At 41.7% G+C, this 17,771-nt stretch overlaps 2 protein-coding genes across 2 annotated transcripts in view; one reads left to right on the top strand and one right to left on the bottom strand.

Moving 5' to 3' along the window:
- Positions 1-837: 837 nt before the first annotated feature.
- Positions 838-4,637, bottom strand: LOC133015751 (putative E3 ubiquitin-protein ligase UBR7). Its single transcript, XM_061083018.1, has 11 exons — positions 4,521-4,637; positions 4,084-4,217; positions 3,948-4,008; positions 3,748-3,843; positions 3,586-3,639; positions 3,049-3,154; positions 2,799-2,956; positions 1,552-1,749; positions 1,246-1,402; positions 1,050-1,111; positions 838-915 (listed from the first exon to the last, which is right to left on the bottom strand). Exons 1-11 carry the CDS (start codon positions 4,635-4,637, stop codon positions 838-840), a joined length of 1,221 nt encoding a protein of 406 aa, XP_060939001.1.
- Positions 4,638-8,956: 4,319 nt separating this feature from the next.
- Positions 8,957-17,771, top strand: part of itpk1b (inositol-tetrakisphosphate 1-kinase b) — a 30,334-nt gene continuing 21,519 nt past the window's right edge. Inside the window, exons 1-3 of the mRNA XM_061082721.1 lie at positions 8,957-9,159; positions 9,655-9,816; positions 13,703-13,727. Of these exons, the coding sequence (XP_060938704.1) occupies positions 9,722-9,816; positions 13,703-13,727 (120 nt within the window). The 5' untranslated portion in view covers positions 8,957-9,159; positions 9,655-9,721. The remainder of the gene's footprint in view (positions 9,160-9,654; positions 9,817-13,702; positions 13,728-17,771) is intronic.

Here is a 17,771-nt window from a genome sequence, read left to right on the forward strand (position 1 = left end):
TCTGAGAAATCAACAAAAATACATTTGAAAATAAAGTAAACTTTGAGGGATGCGGTATGGGTCTGGAACTGAGTCAGAACTCGTACCACATCCCTTAAAGTTTCCTGAAAATCCCTCCAGCAATCTTTGCATAATCATGCAAATAAACAAACTGGGACAAAAACATAAACTTCTTGGCAGAGGTAATGACAGAAACTGTCTTTGAGAACATTCATTTTGACTTTTGGCCTTTGTCCCCTCCACTATCACGAGGCAGGGTTTAATGCCCTCTACGGCGCTTTGGCTTCACTTTCAGAGCTGTCATGTTGTTCATCTTCATGAACAGTCTCTGGTCTTAACTAGTTGCCACCAAAATAACCTTACCTAAAACCTCATGTGTAAACAAGTACAATAATGTAACTCAGTTTAAATGCATGGACGTGCTCTCAAACATAGAGAAATAATAATAATCTCATAACCCACACACATGCTGTTTTTTTTACAGTGAAAAAACAATGTCTTTCGTAAAGATGCACATTTCAAATCAATGAATGTTTCAAGTAAAAGTTTCATTACAAGCTTCAAAGTTAAGGCATCACAGTTAATCATAACAACTGGACTTGAAAATGTACAATCTTTACTTAGTAATGAATTGAACTGGAACAGGAACTGGAACTGGAAATCAGTTCTCTTTGCACTATTTGTTCAAGCTTAAGGATAATGTGGTTTTGCAGCAAAAAGCCCTTTATTCAAAGAAAGAAGGGTTGTTTTCCACATGACACATTCTTACATTCTATCACTCAAAAGCACCGTATGAACTGGGGATATGTTGTCTGCTTTGTGGCCGCCTCGTTACTTTTATTCTTTGTCGGTTCTGCGTTTTTTTTTCGCACGCAGCTCGTCGAAGAACTCATGCACGGCTTCGGCAGTGAGCGTCTGATGAAAACAGAGAAGGAGTGAGACGGGCACACAGAAAGGAACAGTGTCCATCAAATATGACCTCAAAGCCCATGGGCAATTTATCAAACACTCTCCTTGTAAAAATCTGCAATAAGACGTCCATTTCTCACCTTTCCTTCAGTTACACACTGCTGTAAAAACGCAGTGAGAGCAGTCGTCATCTCGTTGAAACCTGAGGGAATAAGATGGATAAATTAATTTTATCACATTGAATCTCAATCAAACACCTCTGCCTTTAAATTCAAAAGATTACCACCTAGTTGGAAATGTGACCTCCCGTTTCCCCGCTGCCCCCGCCATGCTCACCGTAAATGATCTCAAGCTGCTGCACACGGTCCATCGAGCTGGTCAGTGCCATTAGCGGGTGCTGGCCGAACGGCTCCTCAGCACCTTTGTTCTCGTAGGCCAGAATGGTGTCGAACTGATCCATGAGGAACTGCACCTTGGCCGCCACGTAAGCCCTCTGCACGCCGATGTGTGACAACAAAAACAGTCATTAAAAAAAGATGCTGATGTGCTACGGAGATACTGTTACATTAAGCAGGATCAACATGGGAGAGCAAACACGGGCAAGCGGCTCTTTACAACTTGTGTGTATAATTTGTGACCCACCTTGCAGCTTGTGCAGGTGCAAAGCTCGGCGCGCCAGCTGTACGGCCAGAACACGGCTCCCTGTCTCAGCCTCTCCTCCCCCCCCTGGTCCTGCAGCCCCTTCAGCCTGCATGCCTCCGACTTGGCCTTGGCCTTGGCAGTGCTGCCCATCATCTGCTCGTGGGTCCGTTTGCCCGGGGAGTCCTGGTTCACCGCTTCCTAAGATGCAAATAGCAGGAGAGGCAAGGGTGAGTTACTGTGTTACACTGCCAGGAGGGATAGAGGATAACACCTGGGCTTTGTGAGACATCGCTGCACACAGCACTGCAGACTCATCCAGGGGATGTCTCAAGGAGACTGACACGATGACATGATTGGGCGATGAAAATCACCAGTTTACAGTAAGCTGTCCTGTGAAGCCTGGCCAAAGCCGTCTGCAGAGCAGGAGAAGCAGTGCCTCATGGGTCATTTCTCCTCTAATTACCCAGAGAAGGGGAACGCACGATAACAGGAACTGGAGCCTGCTCTCTGAGTCAGAGCTATAATCCCCTCATTGCTCTCCAGCCCCACCTAGTGGCAGGCTGGCATCAATTGTTTAAAAAAAAAAAAAGATCCATCTCGCAATGGTAGCTTAAAGAAACGTATAAAAATCTTACTTCGAGGAATATGTTCACTAACTTTTGTGTAACCCTGCTGACAATCCTTCTTGACGGAGGTAATGATAACCGCAAACAAGAATCATGAGGATATGACAAGGGTAGATAATTTGGTTCTGTCACAGTAACCATAAGGTGTAATATTTCTCTAATTAAACACAAACTTTTCAAAGGCACAACTTAACCACCTGGTAAACACTATTGTAAAATGTCATGAAAAACAGAAAAATGGTTTGAGTTGTGCTTTTAAAAAAAAATGATTGCAGGGGCCTAGACACACTGATCACTCCACTCCCCAGCATTACATGCCAGGAGATTAAAAATGCTGTAAATGGGTTCAATATTTTCAGTAATCCTTTTGCTGAAACTCTTCATTTAATAGATGCTGACATAACAGTTGTTTAAGGCTACAAATGTGAGTGATGACGTCAAATGTTTTTTCATTTTCATTTTTCATCAACAGTTATAACATGCTTTCTACTTATCAGTCATTTGTACTGTTGTACATTTGTGATCTCATAAATGGAGGAAAGAAAATATTTTTTCTTTGTGAAAGTACAAACCCTCCATTTTAAGATGGAAACATATGTTTTCATTAGCTTTGTCTCTAACCTCCTGCATTGTGTCCTCAACACTGGTCATTGCTTCTTCCCCACTTTGCCTGGATTCCTCTTTGTCTCCTTGCTCCTCAACCTCGAGCTCCTCCCCCTCCTCCTCCTCGACCTCCTCCTCAGCCTCCTCAGAATGACTGGCGCTGATCACCGGTGGCACTGAAGGCCGAAACATGAGTGGAGAAATGACTTTCAGAACGTTACTGTCAAAAGTTGAGACACACAGGTTTGTTATTGGGAGGATGAGTTACCTGCAAAGTGAGCGGCGTACGTCCATAGAACAGGAGTCTTGTTCATGCACGCCTCACACACCATCTCCTGCAGCTCTTCAGGTTCCACTGTAGAGCAGCCCAGGTGCTGTAAGGGACCACATGAAGAGCAGATGACTTGAAGTGCAGTTCAAATGCAGATCAGAACAAAGGAAGCACTCAGAAACCCTTTCACTTTAATTAGAGCCTGAAGGATACAGGTTTTTAGGGGCTGATTCTGCTGCCAATATTTGGGAGTAAGAATTTTTTGATACCAATTATATGGGCCAATATAGACATATATTTAAAAGCAATGATTCCTTTGATGTTATTAAACCCTTATGCCAAATAAAGGTAATTGAGGGTTGATATTTCACAGTTTAACTAGAAACTTGTATTATAAACAACTATAAATGAATAGAAAACACATTCAATCAAATATATAGAACATTAATAAAGAAAATTAACACTTGTATGAAAGTTTTCATGTTTTCTTGTATTTTGGCTGATTTTGATCAAAACAAACAGACATGTGCTTACCCTGCTATGAAACCAGTCCTCACAGACAACACACTGAATCATCTCATCGCTGACCTGTTGAGTAATTTTTGAAAAACAATGTTCATAGTGACAGATCAGAGACAAACAAACAGTAGATTTAATTAATATGTGATTTGCATGAGAAAAATCAAAGAGGAATACGTCATCGTCCTCGTCTGGGTACGGCCGATCACACGTGCAGTAACAGCCACTGAAGTTGTGGTTGTATAGATTTCTGACATTTTCCTCGTCCTTGGCCTGTGAATAGAAGAAGCAGAGGAACTTCAGCATCCATGAGGTGCAACACAAGAACACAAGCTGGGTGATGAAGCCTCAGTTCGGTAAAAAGGCAGCAGACTCACACTCATCAGCTGACACTTGAAATCGCCAAACTTGCTATTTCCGCAATCACAGCGAAAATTTCTACAAAAAGAAAAAAGATTTCAAATTACTTATCGCACCACAGATTCAATGATGTAAAACCTGTATCCTAAATACCTTTTGGTGTACAGCTCAAAGATGTCGTGTCCATCGTGGCACTTGTTGGCACAGGCCAGACATATCCCAGCAGGCTCTGCAGCACTGGGGGTGCAGGTGTTGCAGGCAAACACAGCCTGTCTCTTCACATAGCCCTGCAACAGTCAACACAGGAGGTGGAGATAAACACGTTATTTACAACATCATGTCATAAAGAACTTTTTATTTTATACTCTCTAACAGAAGGAAATATAGACTATCAGGGTAAATAGACGTGCTGCAGTGGTACTAAGCAAGACAATGGCATTTTATTATAGTTTAATCGGTGTCCCATACATAATACAAACCAATATAGCAACAACAATACTATACTGTGGAACAACATTATATATTTGTATAACACTGCAGCTAGAGGAGGACTCTGGCTGCGGAGATGCGGTGCAGGAGGTTTTTCTTACCCGGGGATAGGAGCAGTTTTCTGGGTCGCTTCCTGCCAGAACACACAAAGCTGTCTCCAGGTCCTCCGCGCTGTAGTCAGCGTCGAGGAGATCGGACTCTTCTTTGTTTTCAGCCATTCTGGATTAAAACAAACTAAAAGGTCGGTGAAGGACAGACACACAAAGACAGGAGCACACGACTGAGCGTGAGCAGCAGCAGCACGGTGTTGACAAACGGCTGTAACGGGCGGGAGAGTGGGGCTTAGACCACGTGGAGGAAGTGACGTAAGAGATGTACAGATCAACAATCAATAGATGATAGTAAATTAGTTTGTTTTTTCACTTGCGTGTAACGTAAAATACTTAATTATAAATGTGGCATTTGGATTATTTTTGCATGAGTTTAAAGAGTGTCTGAAGACGTTTTTTGATTCGGAAAAAAAAAGGTTATATTTAATCTATTTAAGAAGGAATAATGGGGCCCGAGCACTGACAGTGAGGCCCTATTTAAATTGTGAGGATTATTATTCAGGCAAATTAATTGGCTTTTTAAGGGTTTTAACATGCTCAAATTCTTACCAAAATTTGCAGAAAATTTGAAAGCGGGGAAAATTATCGTATTCTGGTGGAATTTTCCATCGGCGTTGCAAAATGGCTCAACGGTGCCCCCCGAGACCCCAGGAACATGTTCAAATTGACGGATCTTGACAAAAATCAACCAGACAAACAAAAAAGTCTGAGGTGCAATTGGAAAAACGCAAAAGGAAGCCTGCTATTTTGCGTTTAGTGGCCATTTTGGCCATATTCCACATTTTAACTTTGAGGTACTTGTACCAGGGCTTACATCAGATCAACTTCAAATTGAGATGGAGTGGCGTCAAAGTTTGATACACACCAATAAAACATGATGTTCTGTATCTTGGACATACATGGACCATGAATCCTTTGAAGCTGAGCCGTAACTAACAACTCCACTCCTGCTGTGTCAGTGGTCATAGGTCAAAGGAATCTTTATAGGCCAATTTATGCTTTTGCGTATTTTGTAAAACGGATAGATAAGACCGCCCTATCCGTCGTGGAACGCCCTCTCCGAGCGTGTCGGAGAGCTTTACGTACACGTCTGATTTTTCTGACTCTCCGTCTTCATGTTGGAGACCCGACGGACAGCTCTTGGCTGTGATTGGTCCGCGAACGACATCATTTCCGTATGACGTCATTTCCGTACGACGTCATTTCTGTTCGACGTCATTTCCGGCCTCAAACGTCCTGCTTGACAGCTAACCCAAACACAACTATGATTCTACGATTAATGTGACGTGTGTGTTAATCCAGCGGAGTTGTCCGGCTGACGGTGGCTCGTTCGAGCACTGACGGCATGTGTGCACGGTCACAGACGGTTATAACGAGCTTTCAAAACGGCGCTAGCAGGCTAGGCTAGCGGGCTAGGATAGCCACCATGCTAACTGCGGTGGTAACAGTGCAAGAACCCGCCGTCACGACTTTAATTCCACTTCTATCATGACACTGTTTCTATAATACCGTCAGGTTAGAAGCAAACACTGGATAGTAGTAGTTAGTGCCAGGACTCCCTGCTGACTGTGTGTGGAAGCTGGGGGGAGCTAGGTCCGTGTAGCTTCTAGCTACATGTAGCCTCAAGCAGATTCAAGCTGTGGAATCAGCAACACAGTTCGGAAACAAGACCGGGGAACCGCCGCGCTAAGAAACGATTACATCAGCATCTTGACACGCTGGGTGTCACTTTATTTAGTTCTGTTAGTTGCCATGGTTCAGTGTGTGGGGACGAGCTGATAGATATAAACAGACACACGTGGACTTCTTCTTCCCAAATGGGGTAGGCTTCTCTGAGCTCGTCTTCCGTTGCGCCACCTATGGGTTTGGCGGTGAATTTTTTTCGGATTAGTAAAAATCAAAAAGACCATTGCCCGCCGTGGAGCCCTCTCCGAGAAACGGAGAACGTAGAAGTATATAAGAGCCTTATGTCTTGCAAAGGTTATGTCTCTCTCTCTCTCTCTCTCAGAATTGGGACATTTCCTCAAACCGTGTAAACTTTTTTATCTAAATTTATTCTGATTTATTTTCGATTATCTATATTCTCATTGTCCACGTAATCATTTTTGCAATTTATTTATTTCAATTTCAATTTACACCTGCCTCTTTGTAAATAGTGCAAGTCAGCTGTTGTGAAAAACTATTTACATAAACAATTGATAGTTGTTTAGGTTTCACCGATCTTTTTTAGAAATTATTTTAAATTTTAATGTGAGTATATTCAATGCATAAACGGCAATATGGCTATATGATAAAAGAACATTTACAGAAATTTAGGTTATCATTCTCCTTATTTATCCTTATTTTGTTATACCAATTTATTTTATTTATGTCATATTTCCTTTGTTGCGATTCCCAAAGCTTTTATTTTTGTACATGCGTTTGTCAATGATTCAATGTATAAATAAGGGATTTTTTTATCACAACATTATACATGCTTCTATTAGTACATAATTCTTAAGCATATTAGGAAAAATCTTTGTTTAGCTTTATTATTTAGTTTTATTTTAAATACCACATTATATCAATGCACTAGTCATATACACTTAATAAGTTCAAACTGAGGGCTGCTAACTGGTGGTTAATAAATGATTTAGGCTACTGGTGATGTATTAATCAGGTATAAGCTACGAATAAGAAGAACTTCAGAATACTAGATTGTGAAAAACACCCTTATAACTGTGATAAAACAATTTATTCATCGACAACTTATTAAGCAGGAATTTTCCTTTACAACTTTGTCTAACCACATTATTACCAGGCAGTTGAACTATACACAAACATTTACAGCCTGGCAATCTAATATGTGTTGATATAATAGAAAATTACCAAAATATATTATAATTTTACTTCACACTGGTTATATTATCAAAGTTTAAAGATAAAAATGTAAGAGCCAGAGTCCAACTAACCTCACATACGTGTCCTGATGGTAGATGCAACAGAGAAGGACTGGAAGCGGCAGGTCTGTCCTCCTCAAAGCCTCCAGCACTGTCTGTTCTTTTGTGTATCATTGTTTTGTTTTGTTTTTCAAAACCTCATTGTTATCTTTTGAATCGAAAGCAAGACAAATAATGACACTCCTAACCTTGTTCAAAAAGTAATGCCTGCCCTATTTATATTACCAAATGTGGATCTACATGTGTAGATTTGTATTTATTGCCAATCATTATTTTGGGATATATCTATGTTGTCTGTTACGTTTTCTGTAAACCTGAAGAATAAAATAAAATAATATAAAAAGTAATCACTATTTGTTACACTTCTTTTCCAGGGGATGGTGCCCTTGTGCCATGTTTCTCTGGGAGCCCGCCAAATCTGTTGGACGATCGCAGACTACTGTTCATTATACAAACAACAACGTGCCAACATATAAAATCAGATCATTGTGCAAACCACAGTTGGTTAATATTTAACACAAAAAAAAATCACAAACCAGTTTACTGATCTATTCTCCAACTTCCTGACAGGAGAGAATCCGGGCTGAACTTTCCTGTCCACAATAATGTCTGACAAAGACTAAAACAAGTATATCAGGTTCCATCAAACAGCTCAACAGAGCTCAATACAAACAAATGAACCAGTCAGAAGTCAATCTACTGATGGCTATCTTTTTAAAAACGAATAGGCTTAATAGTTGTGCTGTAAATTTAATTTTGATAGTAATTTATCTGAAATGTTATCTAGAAAGTGTTGTTATGTTGATCAAATATAACAATATATATATATTTTTTTAAAGTTTATATACATTTTTTTTGTTTTGTTATATAAGGCTCACTTTCTGGGTCTTGTGTTGTAACTGAATAGGCCTGTTTGAGTTTTGGCATGACGCCACAATGAAACAAGACATGAAGCTGTGTTTTTCTTTTTTCTTCTTCTCACTCCTTTTCGAAAGTGTAGATTAAATCATGAAACGTTTTATCCCCCCCCCCCCCCCCCCATCACTGTTAATAAATAATGCTTTTTAACTGTTTGTTAATTTTCCACCTGTTTGTATGTTTTCTCTTTTTTTATTTACATGATCGGGAAAAAATGAACAAATGAAAAAATAGCTGTGTTTTTCTATTTTATAGAATTTATTAAAACTTCATTGACAAATTGATTGATTAGGGAGATTGATCAGCAGGTACATATAATCAATTCAATTCAAAAATAGTTCTGCTTGTGATACAAAGGGACATGGGCTATTCGAGTTTGGGTGCATTGCTCAATCGAAACCAGAAACCTGTTTCGACACCTCATGGACAAAACGATCAATCGATTAATGGGGTGGAAGTCGATGAGGAAGTCATGGCAGCAGCACGTGGAACCAAGACGCGGGCTGTGATTGGCCAGCGGGGGAGTGGTACTTTCCGAGCGGTCCGTGAAGGCAGCAGCAGTCTCCGGGATCCTGGGTGTGAGCCGCCAGTGGAGCTCAGCCTCAGAGACGGAAAACACCAGGAACCTCTCAACCTGTCTGTCATCTGGCACCTGCCCGGAAAACCTCTCGTCCTCCCCCCGCAGCACGGACCGACAATGGGCCACCACCGGAGCTAGTTTTGCTCAGAGGACACACGCCGAGGAGGGGGAACTGTGCTAAAATAACTACCAGGTCAGTTAGCTCCGCCGCGCAGCTCCTCTAGCTGCCAGCTGTAATTCCTTGTCATGTCAGTGGCTTCATCGTTTTCTTTCTGGTTGTTGCCAAGTCGCCCTCGCTGGCTGGTGAGCTCGTCCCACATGTGGAGGTGAGGTGGCCGCTGGGCGAGCTCCACGACGAGCTAGCTCAACGTCTCCCAGTTGCAATGCCCTCGGTTAGCTTGGCAGACTGTCACTCCCCAGCTAGCCAGCTAACGTTAGCGGTTGGGGTTAGCTTCAGGGAACGAGGGTCGGAGTGTGCGGTTCGCGGATGCTGGAGCTCACTCGCTGTACTATGGCGTGGGGGGGATGCATTGTGTTGAATATGAGGGAGGGGGGGGGGGGTAATGTTGAGGGGACACCCCGGGGAGTTTGTTGGTTCGACTCGTCAACTTTGAGCGTGGTCGTCTCTCGGCAGCCCCTGGTTGGCTGTGACGAACTTGAACGTTACAGCGTCCTGTGTCTGTTCCAGGTCGAGCCTCCAACCGCCGCCGTCTCACTCCGGAGCAGCACCAGGGGGACCAGGGGGCACAGTGGAGATGCAGACCTTCCTGAAGGGCCGGAGAGTCGGCTACTGGCTCAGCGAGAAGAAGATGAAGAAGCTGAATTTCCAGGCCTTTGCCGATATGTGCAGGTATGTGGCCAGAAGACCGATTTCACTGCATACAGAACAACAACAACAACAACAATATCCTGCCATGCAACCACTGTGGGTCTACATCATTAAATATTTATGCTACAGTGAATTAAGAGGTGTGCTGTCAGACAATGACAATCAGGACTGATGAGCCCCTCCTCCCCTCTTACAGGGAATAGCCCCTTTCGCAGTTTCCATTAGAGCTTTCACTCATACACACACACACACACACATAGCATCTCTGATTCTTTCACTCTCTGCCGGAGCAAAGGGGCCCCAGAAGAAGTCGAGCCCTCGTAGCTTTTGTCTTTTACTGTAGTAGGTTTTTAGTTTGTTATGTCTCTAATCTGTGCTTGTTGAGACATGGCGCGAGGAGGGAATGTGTGTAGGCAGAGCTGCTGATCTCAGTTAAAGGTACCTGTGAAACAGGACTGGCAGCTAAAACAGACGTTCTTATTTACTTTAATTGTCCCGAAGCATGACATTTAATGGCTGGTGTGTGTGTGTCTACAGAAAGAGGAACAAATCTCCACCTTGTTAAAACCGCAGGATTTGCTCTGTGACTATTTCAGTTCTATACTCTCGTGGTAACTTGAAATCTGTGATATCACAGAAACCAATCTTCTTTGTCTCTAGAATTGAGACGATTTATTTAGCTACAACAAGATATACTGTATTTGTCCACATGCAGAGCCATAACAGAATTTAATCAAGGGTGTGTTTCAACTCTTATCAGAAGACAAGAATTGTCTGCACACCAGTTGGATGTGTATTATCTGCATGCATGTATTATCTGCTACTCTAACATGGATTTGTTCTGATTCCCCCGGCCTTAATGGTTCTGGCTTAATGGGTGTTGTTGTTTGTTTGTCTTGTTGTAGCTTGTCCATCTTCAACTGAGTAAAATATTACAAAGTATGGCATGGATTTTCTTCAGCACCTTTCATTGCAACATTGCCTAGCTACCTGTGCTCTATGAGGACTTCAGTTGTCCTGAAAACACATATGTTAGCAGCAATCTGCACAGAGCAAGAGGATGATGGAGTCTTTTGATTTAGCAACCTATGAAAAATGTTTAAAACCTTTTATAGGAGTGCTGTTGCTCCACAAAGTGACCTGATGGACTCAGAGCAGATTACAACACTGTAATCCACAAAAAAAATGTAATCGCCTCATAAACCTTAAAGGAACACCCCCGACACCTGCATGAAGGGTGTGTTCTGAGTTTTAAAAGGTCATGTTTGGGACTGATCAGGAAGATCAGGTCCTTTTTACAAGAACAACAACAAATACAAGCACTTATAAATGGAAAAGAGCTCTTAAATGGCTTCTGTTGCCCAGTCACTCAATTCACAACTTGTTGTCTAGTTCTTTTTGACATATTTCTGACACTTTTCCTACGTCATATAGCATGCAACCTTCAAGAAGAAGGAAAAGATGGAACTATGATAAACTTGCAATGTGATGCTCATGGGGCTGTGACAATATTGATTTTTTTCTCCCTGCGGTAATAAAGCGGGTCCCTCTCTCACAGACTCAGCTGCCATCTCCCAACTGCTACAGTTTAAAAGTTGATTTGTTTGAAATGACTCATATCATCAAATAATGATCGATGACTTACTTCTATGAGTTAAACCTTATGTGAATGTAATGTTAATTAACAGTGACTCGTCAGGTTTTCTATCTCCCTTATCATGTGGCATGCAGCTGACACGGCAAGTGCTCCAGTGTTGAGTCTACCCTGTCTCGTGCAGCTGGACTTTAAGGGGTTCCTGCTGCTCAGGGCCACTAGGGTTCATGTTTGTGTTCCTTACTCTCACACAGCAATTTAGCGGCTTCCTACTTAATCATAAATACCTGATTAAGAAAAATGCTGTGCCCTTGAGATTGGACAGCCTGGGCGTCATTGAATGATATGAAAATATTGTCACTTCATCCTGTCAAGGCAAGGCCACAGGGCAACTGCACTGATGATATTTCCTTGTATGCTTGTGGCTTGTCTTTCACCCGAATGATAACATTATATAAAACCTATTTAGAGTAGCACTCTAAAATCTATGTGTTCTATTGAACTGATGGCATCAATTTGTACATGAAAGATAGCAACAAATCAACAGGTCTCACCGACTTAGCTAACGCCTATGACCTGCTACAGTTTAAAAGTTGATTTGTTTGCAATTATGCCTATCATCACATAATGATAGATACTTTACTTCAATGAGTTAAATCTTATTCAGAGCTGTGTGTCTTCCTCGGGCTTGCTGTTGCTGGGCTGTGTGCCCTCTGCCTCGGGCAGTGGAGCTGTTCGGGGTCACTGGGTGTTTGCCCTGGGCTTGGTAACGTGATTTGTCTTTCACCCCAATGATAAGATAATTTCAAACCTGTGGAGAGTAGCACTTTTAAATCTATGGGTTCTAAAGGAGTGAATGCATCAATTTGGTCATGAAAGATAGCAACAAATCAACAGGTCCAACAGGTAAATCAGTTTCTCCTGTTTGACCGGCTTTAGCTGATTCCACCCAAAGTTTTCCACAACAAAGCCATTTTAATTAAGTATGGTGACATGGTGACATGTATTTATTTTTTGTTACACCTCAATGTTCATGTGGGTTGAGCTTATTCAGAAAGTTTTGACCCTGGCCTCCCTTGGTCATCCGCTCTCCTCCTTAATCCCTTTCTTTCTGCTCGCTGTGTAGCAATGCACGATAGCAGGCCATCTCCATGTCTGAGATGGGATGAAACTAAAGGTCCCCATTGACACCACATGAAACACTCCAGCTGCAGTATTAAATATCCACATTGTTGTGAAGCAGTGAATTGCTGCACTGCTGTTGCCATGGAGCTGTAACCTTAAAAACAACTACCCCGGACAGGCTGAGTTGGTGGTAGTGCTGCTGGATTGCACTCATTATAAATTCCCCCCGACTAGGACTAAGTTGTTTTGTCCTTTTCAAGTATTACTTTTTTTCTTTTTTGCTGGAGCTAGCTTCACCAGAAATATGCAAATGCCTCTCCTCCACTCTCTGCTTGGGAGCCTGTTTTTCTCTCGGTGGAGACTAATAAAATCCAGCAGGTTTAAACATCAGCTGTGCCTTTTAGAACAATTTCTAGAAACATGTGGTTCTTCGTGTTGACAGTGGAGTGGTGTACTATGTTAAGACAGTCGCCTCTACCAACAACTCTGATATTGTAGGGGTCTGATGGTTGCCAAGCAACCACTTTTATTTCTGTGCAGTGTAAAGTACAATATTCTCCAGCTTGAGAGAGGGATTTTTATATTTCAGCTGCAATAATCCTGCTGTGCTGTCTTGCTATCACACAATTTTACTAAATAATGTGGCACAATTTATTTTTGATGTCCAGGTGCAGAGGTGATGTGTCAGTCGCTCATGTCTCTAATACAGAGGTCACAATAACAGAAATCTGGAAGGTAATTTGCAGTACTTCTGAAAGTTCACGATTGTGTATCAGATTCAATACCACAACAAAATAACAACAGTCTGCAACACACACACACACGTCTCCATTTAATTAGTGTCCAAGTAGTACCTTAAATTGAGTAACAGGGGTGTGAAAATCTGAATCTACAAAGTCAGTGTTGTATTTTGACAGACGTTAATGCACTAATGCTGTGAGCACCAAGCTCACGTTAACAAGGTATCACAACAGCTGCTGCCTGTCGCCACTACCAGCGACAAGTACAGAGATCACAGGCGAATCACTTTATGAGCAGGAACACAGCAGACACATCCTGACCCACAGCACCTGTTCTACATCTTGTATCCTATAGGTTCTCTCAGTGCTGGGCAATGTATGTTAAAAATCATCACTTTCAGTTTATTTTGATCACATTAATGATTATTGCTTTTATCTTCTTTTGCAGGAAAAGAGGAATAGAAGTTGTTCAGGTAAGTGGGCGACTTTCATGGTTTTGTTGGTTGTTTTTCAGATTAAGTGTCTTGTGGTTTGAGTTCAAAATGCACAATTTTACTATATGTATATTTTTTTGATTTGAACTATAAACCCACCTTTGTACCTGATGTAGTTTATGCAAGGTCTTGGTATTTTCAGTCTGCAAGCAGTCACAGTTCACCAGTCCAGGCCATGTTCATTCTTAAGCTGTGATGCAACAACTGCTTGACCCAACACAATATTTCAACACGTCACTTAGGCTCTGTTAACTGGTGTGTTTGTGTGTGTGTGTGCATGTGTATATATATAAATATTGAAAGACGTGACAACTCTCCAAAAGTGAGACCAAAGCTTCTCGATTGCCACCTTGTGGCAGGTTGCACTATAGGTTGTAAGTCCCGCCTCCTCCATGTTAGTGGATAGGACATGGACCAAACGAAAACGTCAAAGCACATGTCAAATACATTTTTCCTAAATATGGTTTCAGAATTATGTTGCATTGTTTTTTAGTTTTTTCAGTTAGTTGGGTTTTAATTAGTTATTTGATGCAATAAAAAATATGGACAAGATGGCCAAGTTTGTATCCGGGTTGTTTTGGCTTCATCTCTTGATAGTGTGTGTGAGTCCTACTATGTGTCACCAGTCACGTATGTCATATCTTTTAGAATAGATCATGAATGCGAGCAGTTACATATTTATTATAATTACAGTCATTTTAAGCTGTCATGTGCCTCAGGCAAAGGAATGTTCTTGCTCTCGTAATGAGTTAGCTCGACTAAAGGATGGGTGCTGAGTCATGCTCAGGTGAATGAAGGATGCAGGGAAGGGTAGCCCGCTGTCATTAATGGATATTTAACAGTATACTAGACTCCAAGTAAACACAGCACATACAGCAGCATAGTAACAGTTGTTGCTATGTCATGGAAGCTCAGTGCTGAAAAGTACTTGTCAGTTATAGTGGTTTCTGCCATTGAGGAGGAAATTACCCTGTCGTCCGCTGTTTTTGAACGCTGTCTCTCATCTTCATGGGAGGTTCTTTATCCCCTCACTTTGAGGTTATTATTTTCCTCTCACTGTGCTATCAGCACACCAAGAAAAATCCTTGTCGTGGGAATAGTCCCAAAGTAAGCAGGGCTTTGTTTCCCACTGTACTTTCAGCCCCTCCTGGGAGAGAGCAGATCCTCACAGACCCTAAGCAAATGGTACCCAGGGACTTGAGCAGCCCGCCGACCATACCAGTTGCTCGCTTTCCTTGACTACCTGTTGTTCAATGAGGGCTTTTTTATAATTCCTCCTACAATTCAGCATAAATTCTCTTTATTTTTAGCCGGCCTGTCACTGCCAATTGAGAAAGCTCAGATTACTCAGACACCCAGAGGTGTTCTTCAGTTCACACTGGTGTTGTGGCGGCCTGTGTTGCACCCAATGCCAGTCAGTGCCTGTACTGTCATGACCGTATCACAAGCAAACATAATGGCAGCCTTTGTAATGCTTTGGCCTTGTAATGCAAGTCTTTGTACAAAGCTGTCTTCTCCTATTACACTTGTGAGCTGCAGCTATTTCTCATAAACTCTTATTTTTCAAAAAGTGACAACAATTTCTAATGGCAGATAACATATTTAAAACCTTGTTCAATTTCCTGTGTGTTGTTTTTATTTCACTCTTGCGAAGGCCTAAGACTAATTTCCACATAAAGTAAATTAAGCTCATGGAAGTGATGGTACATTAACCCTATAACTGAAGCATCCAAATTAAAAGTCCATCCAGCTTGTTTTGTCTGTTGGAGGTGAGGGAGTATTGGTGTGACATTGATATCAAGTGTATTTAACCTTCTCTAGAAAGCTTTAGTGGAATAAAGCTTCAGATTTATCTCTTGCAGCCTATTTAATCACCTATCCTTGTCCCTGTGGTCTGACAGACTAGCTGATCCTGTTGATAACATAACTCAACCTTGGATACCTAAGGACAAATTAAGCGTACCTCTTTTCTGGGCAGAATAAACTATTACTCACAACATAATAAATGATAAGCTAATGTTCTTATTCATTGTGTCGTAAACACAGATTAGCTGGAGGAACAGCAGTGTACTAAAGCTGGAACAAGGTTCATTCGTTGATCCACAGAAAACTGAAGTACAACTGTTTTGTTAGTTGATCATCATTTTATAATCAATGATGCCCAATTTTCTGAGGTTTTTACTTCTCAAATGTGAACATTTGCCACTTACGAAATAGTAAACTCACTATGGGTTTATCAGACAACAGCAGCAGCCTTGAGACGTTAATGGTTTTGTGAAATCAGAAGTTTCACTTGTTTCAGACATGTTATGGATCCAGGCAATGAAGCATAGGTAATTCTCGTTGATGTGATGGTATTTGCCACGTGAGGGGGTATTCTCCAGATGGTTGGCAGTGGTTATGATCTCATTCTGTGTGAACATATCTTTGCTAAATCTGGCAGCCCCAGGGAGCTAATTTTATATTCCCATTTCTAGTGTGGGAAAACAATCTATATTTATTTTCATCAGGACTGACAGAAGTGGAAAAGAACAGACAGTTCTTCAGTTTGACTTTTTATTATCGCACATTTCAGTCTTTATTATTTTATTTTTTGAAGTAGTTCATTATCACCCTCACCTTCTCTCTACTTTTCCCCAAAATGTTGTGCCATTTCATTACTACTGACCCCTTCGCCCAGTGTTCATGAAAGCCATCCACCCGATGCTCTGTGTATTAACCTGTCTGTATCATAGAGCTAGATAAGATTAACTCACCAGGCCCGGCCTTGAGGAAGCCCATAATCGCTCTGAGAGAGAGAGAGAGAAAGAGAGAAACCATCACAGCAAATGGTCGTTGTTTGAGTGGGCTGTCAATGGAAAGTTATTGAGTAGTCCTCAGGAATTTAAAGTTCATTTCTTTCATGTTACTGTATTCCACCCACTTATTGAATTGTGGAAGATGACAAACAAGAGGTTTTCTTTAGAGGAGATTTATCGATCTTGCAGTGCACCAAGATTCGCTGACTGCAGTTATCGGGAAATAGCATCAAGTCAGATAAGTTAAGACGGAGCAAATGATTAGAAATGCAATGTGGGGGTGTTTTTGAGCAGTCATTGATGATGATGATGATGATGGTGATGGTGATGGATGAGATATATACAGTTTGACTCAGTAATCTTCACAGTGACTCCTTTACCTCCTTAACTATCCACAACCCTTGAGTCTATTGAAGTCTCTCCAGTAGGCCTAAAACATCCTTTTTGGTTAACCTGATATTATTCGAATAAGTGTATTAGTAATAAAGACATAAGACATTTATTGAACAACATATTCAGCTGCAGAAACATGTAATTACTTACAGGACCTCTTGAGATGCTGAGGACAAGGTTATTGACCCTCTTGGTTTTGGGCTGCAGATTCCCGTTCGTGTTGATCCACTCTCATGTTTAGTCTCATAATTCATGTGTAGTGGGGCTCCCAGCCCCAGTTTGTCTCAGAGACATGTGTTTCTCTTACATCAGGGTGTCAAGTGCCACACAGCACACTTAATCATTCATAGCATGTCAGTCTGCACTTGACACACACACACACAGTCTAGCTCTGACAACAAAGCAAAAGCCAGGTGTGGTGTGAGCTCAGGGCAGCTACGATGACCCCTCTAAAAACATCTAAAACTAAGAACGATAAATGGTGCAAACAGGGAAACAATGTTGAAAACTGAAGTACACTATGAGCTTGGTCCTCACCATTCCCGTTCTAACATTTCCCAGGGGAATAGCTTGGCCCCACTGTGAAGCTATATCAAAGCTGAAAATATATTTGCCCTGACCTGCCCTGTCCCTCCAGGATCCAGCATGTTTTCTGTGTTGTCCATCACTGCCACGACCCACTGCTCGCTCTCAGTCCCAAAGGGACTCGCAAAGACGTTGGCTGACATTTCGGCTTTTAGCATTTAGCAGAACATCAGTGACTTGACTGCTGGGTTCTTGGATGAGCTCTGATGCAGGGTCACTGTGTGTATGCACGGAAAGAGCAGAGCTA

Source organism: Limanda limanda, chromosome 12 (genome assembly GCF_963576545.1).
Source record: "Limanda limanda chromosome 12, fLimLim1.1, whole genome shotgun sequence".
Lineage (NCBI taxonomy): Eukaryota > Metazoa > Chordata > Actinopteri > Pleuronectiformes > Pleuronectidae > Limanda > Limanda limanda.

Excerpts from the sequence above, each read along its gene's own strand:
- LOC133015751 (XM_061083018.1), bottom strand. The coding sequence starts at position 4,637 with ATGGCTGAAAACAAAGAAGAGTCCGATCTCCTCGACGCTGACTACAGC. Across the intron at positions 3,844-3,947 it reads TCAAGTGTCAGCTGATGAGT|GCCAAGGACGAGGAAAATGT; the intron begins GTGAGTCTGCTG and ends TTCTATTCACAG. Across the intron at positions 1,403-1,551 it reads GCACCTGCACAAGCTGCAAG|AGGGCTTACGTGGCGGCCAA; the intron begins GTGGGTCACAAA and ends ATCGGCGTGCAG.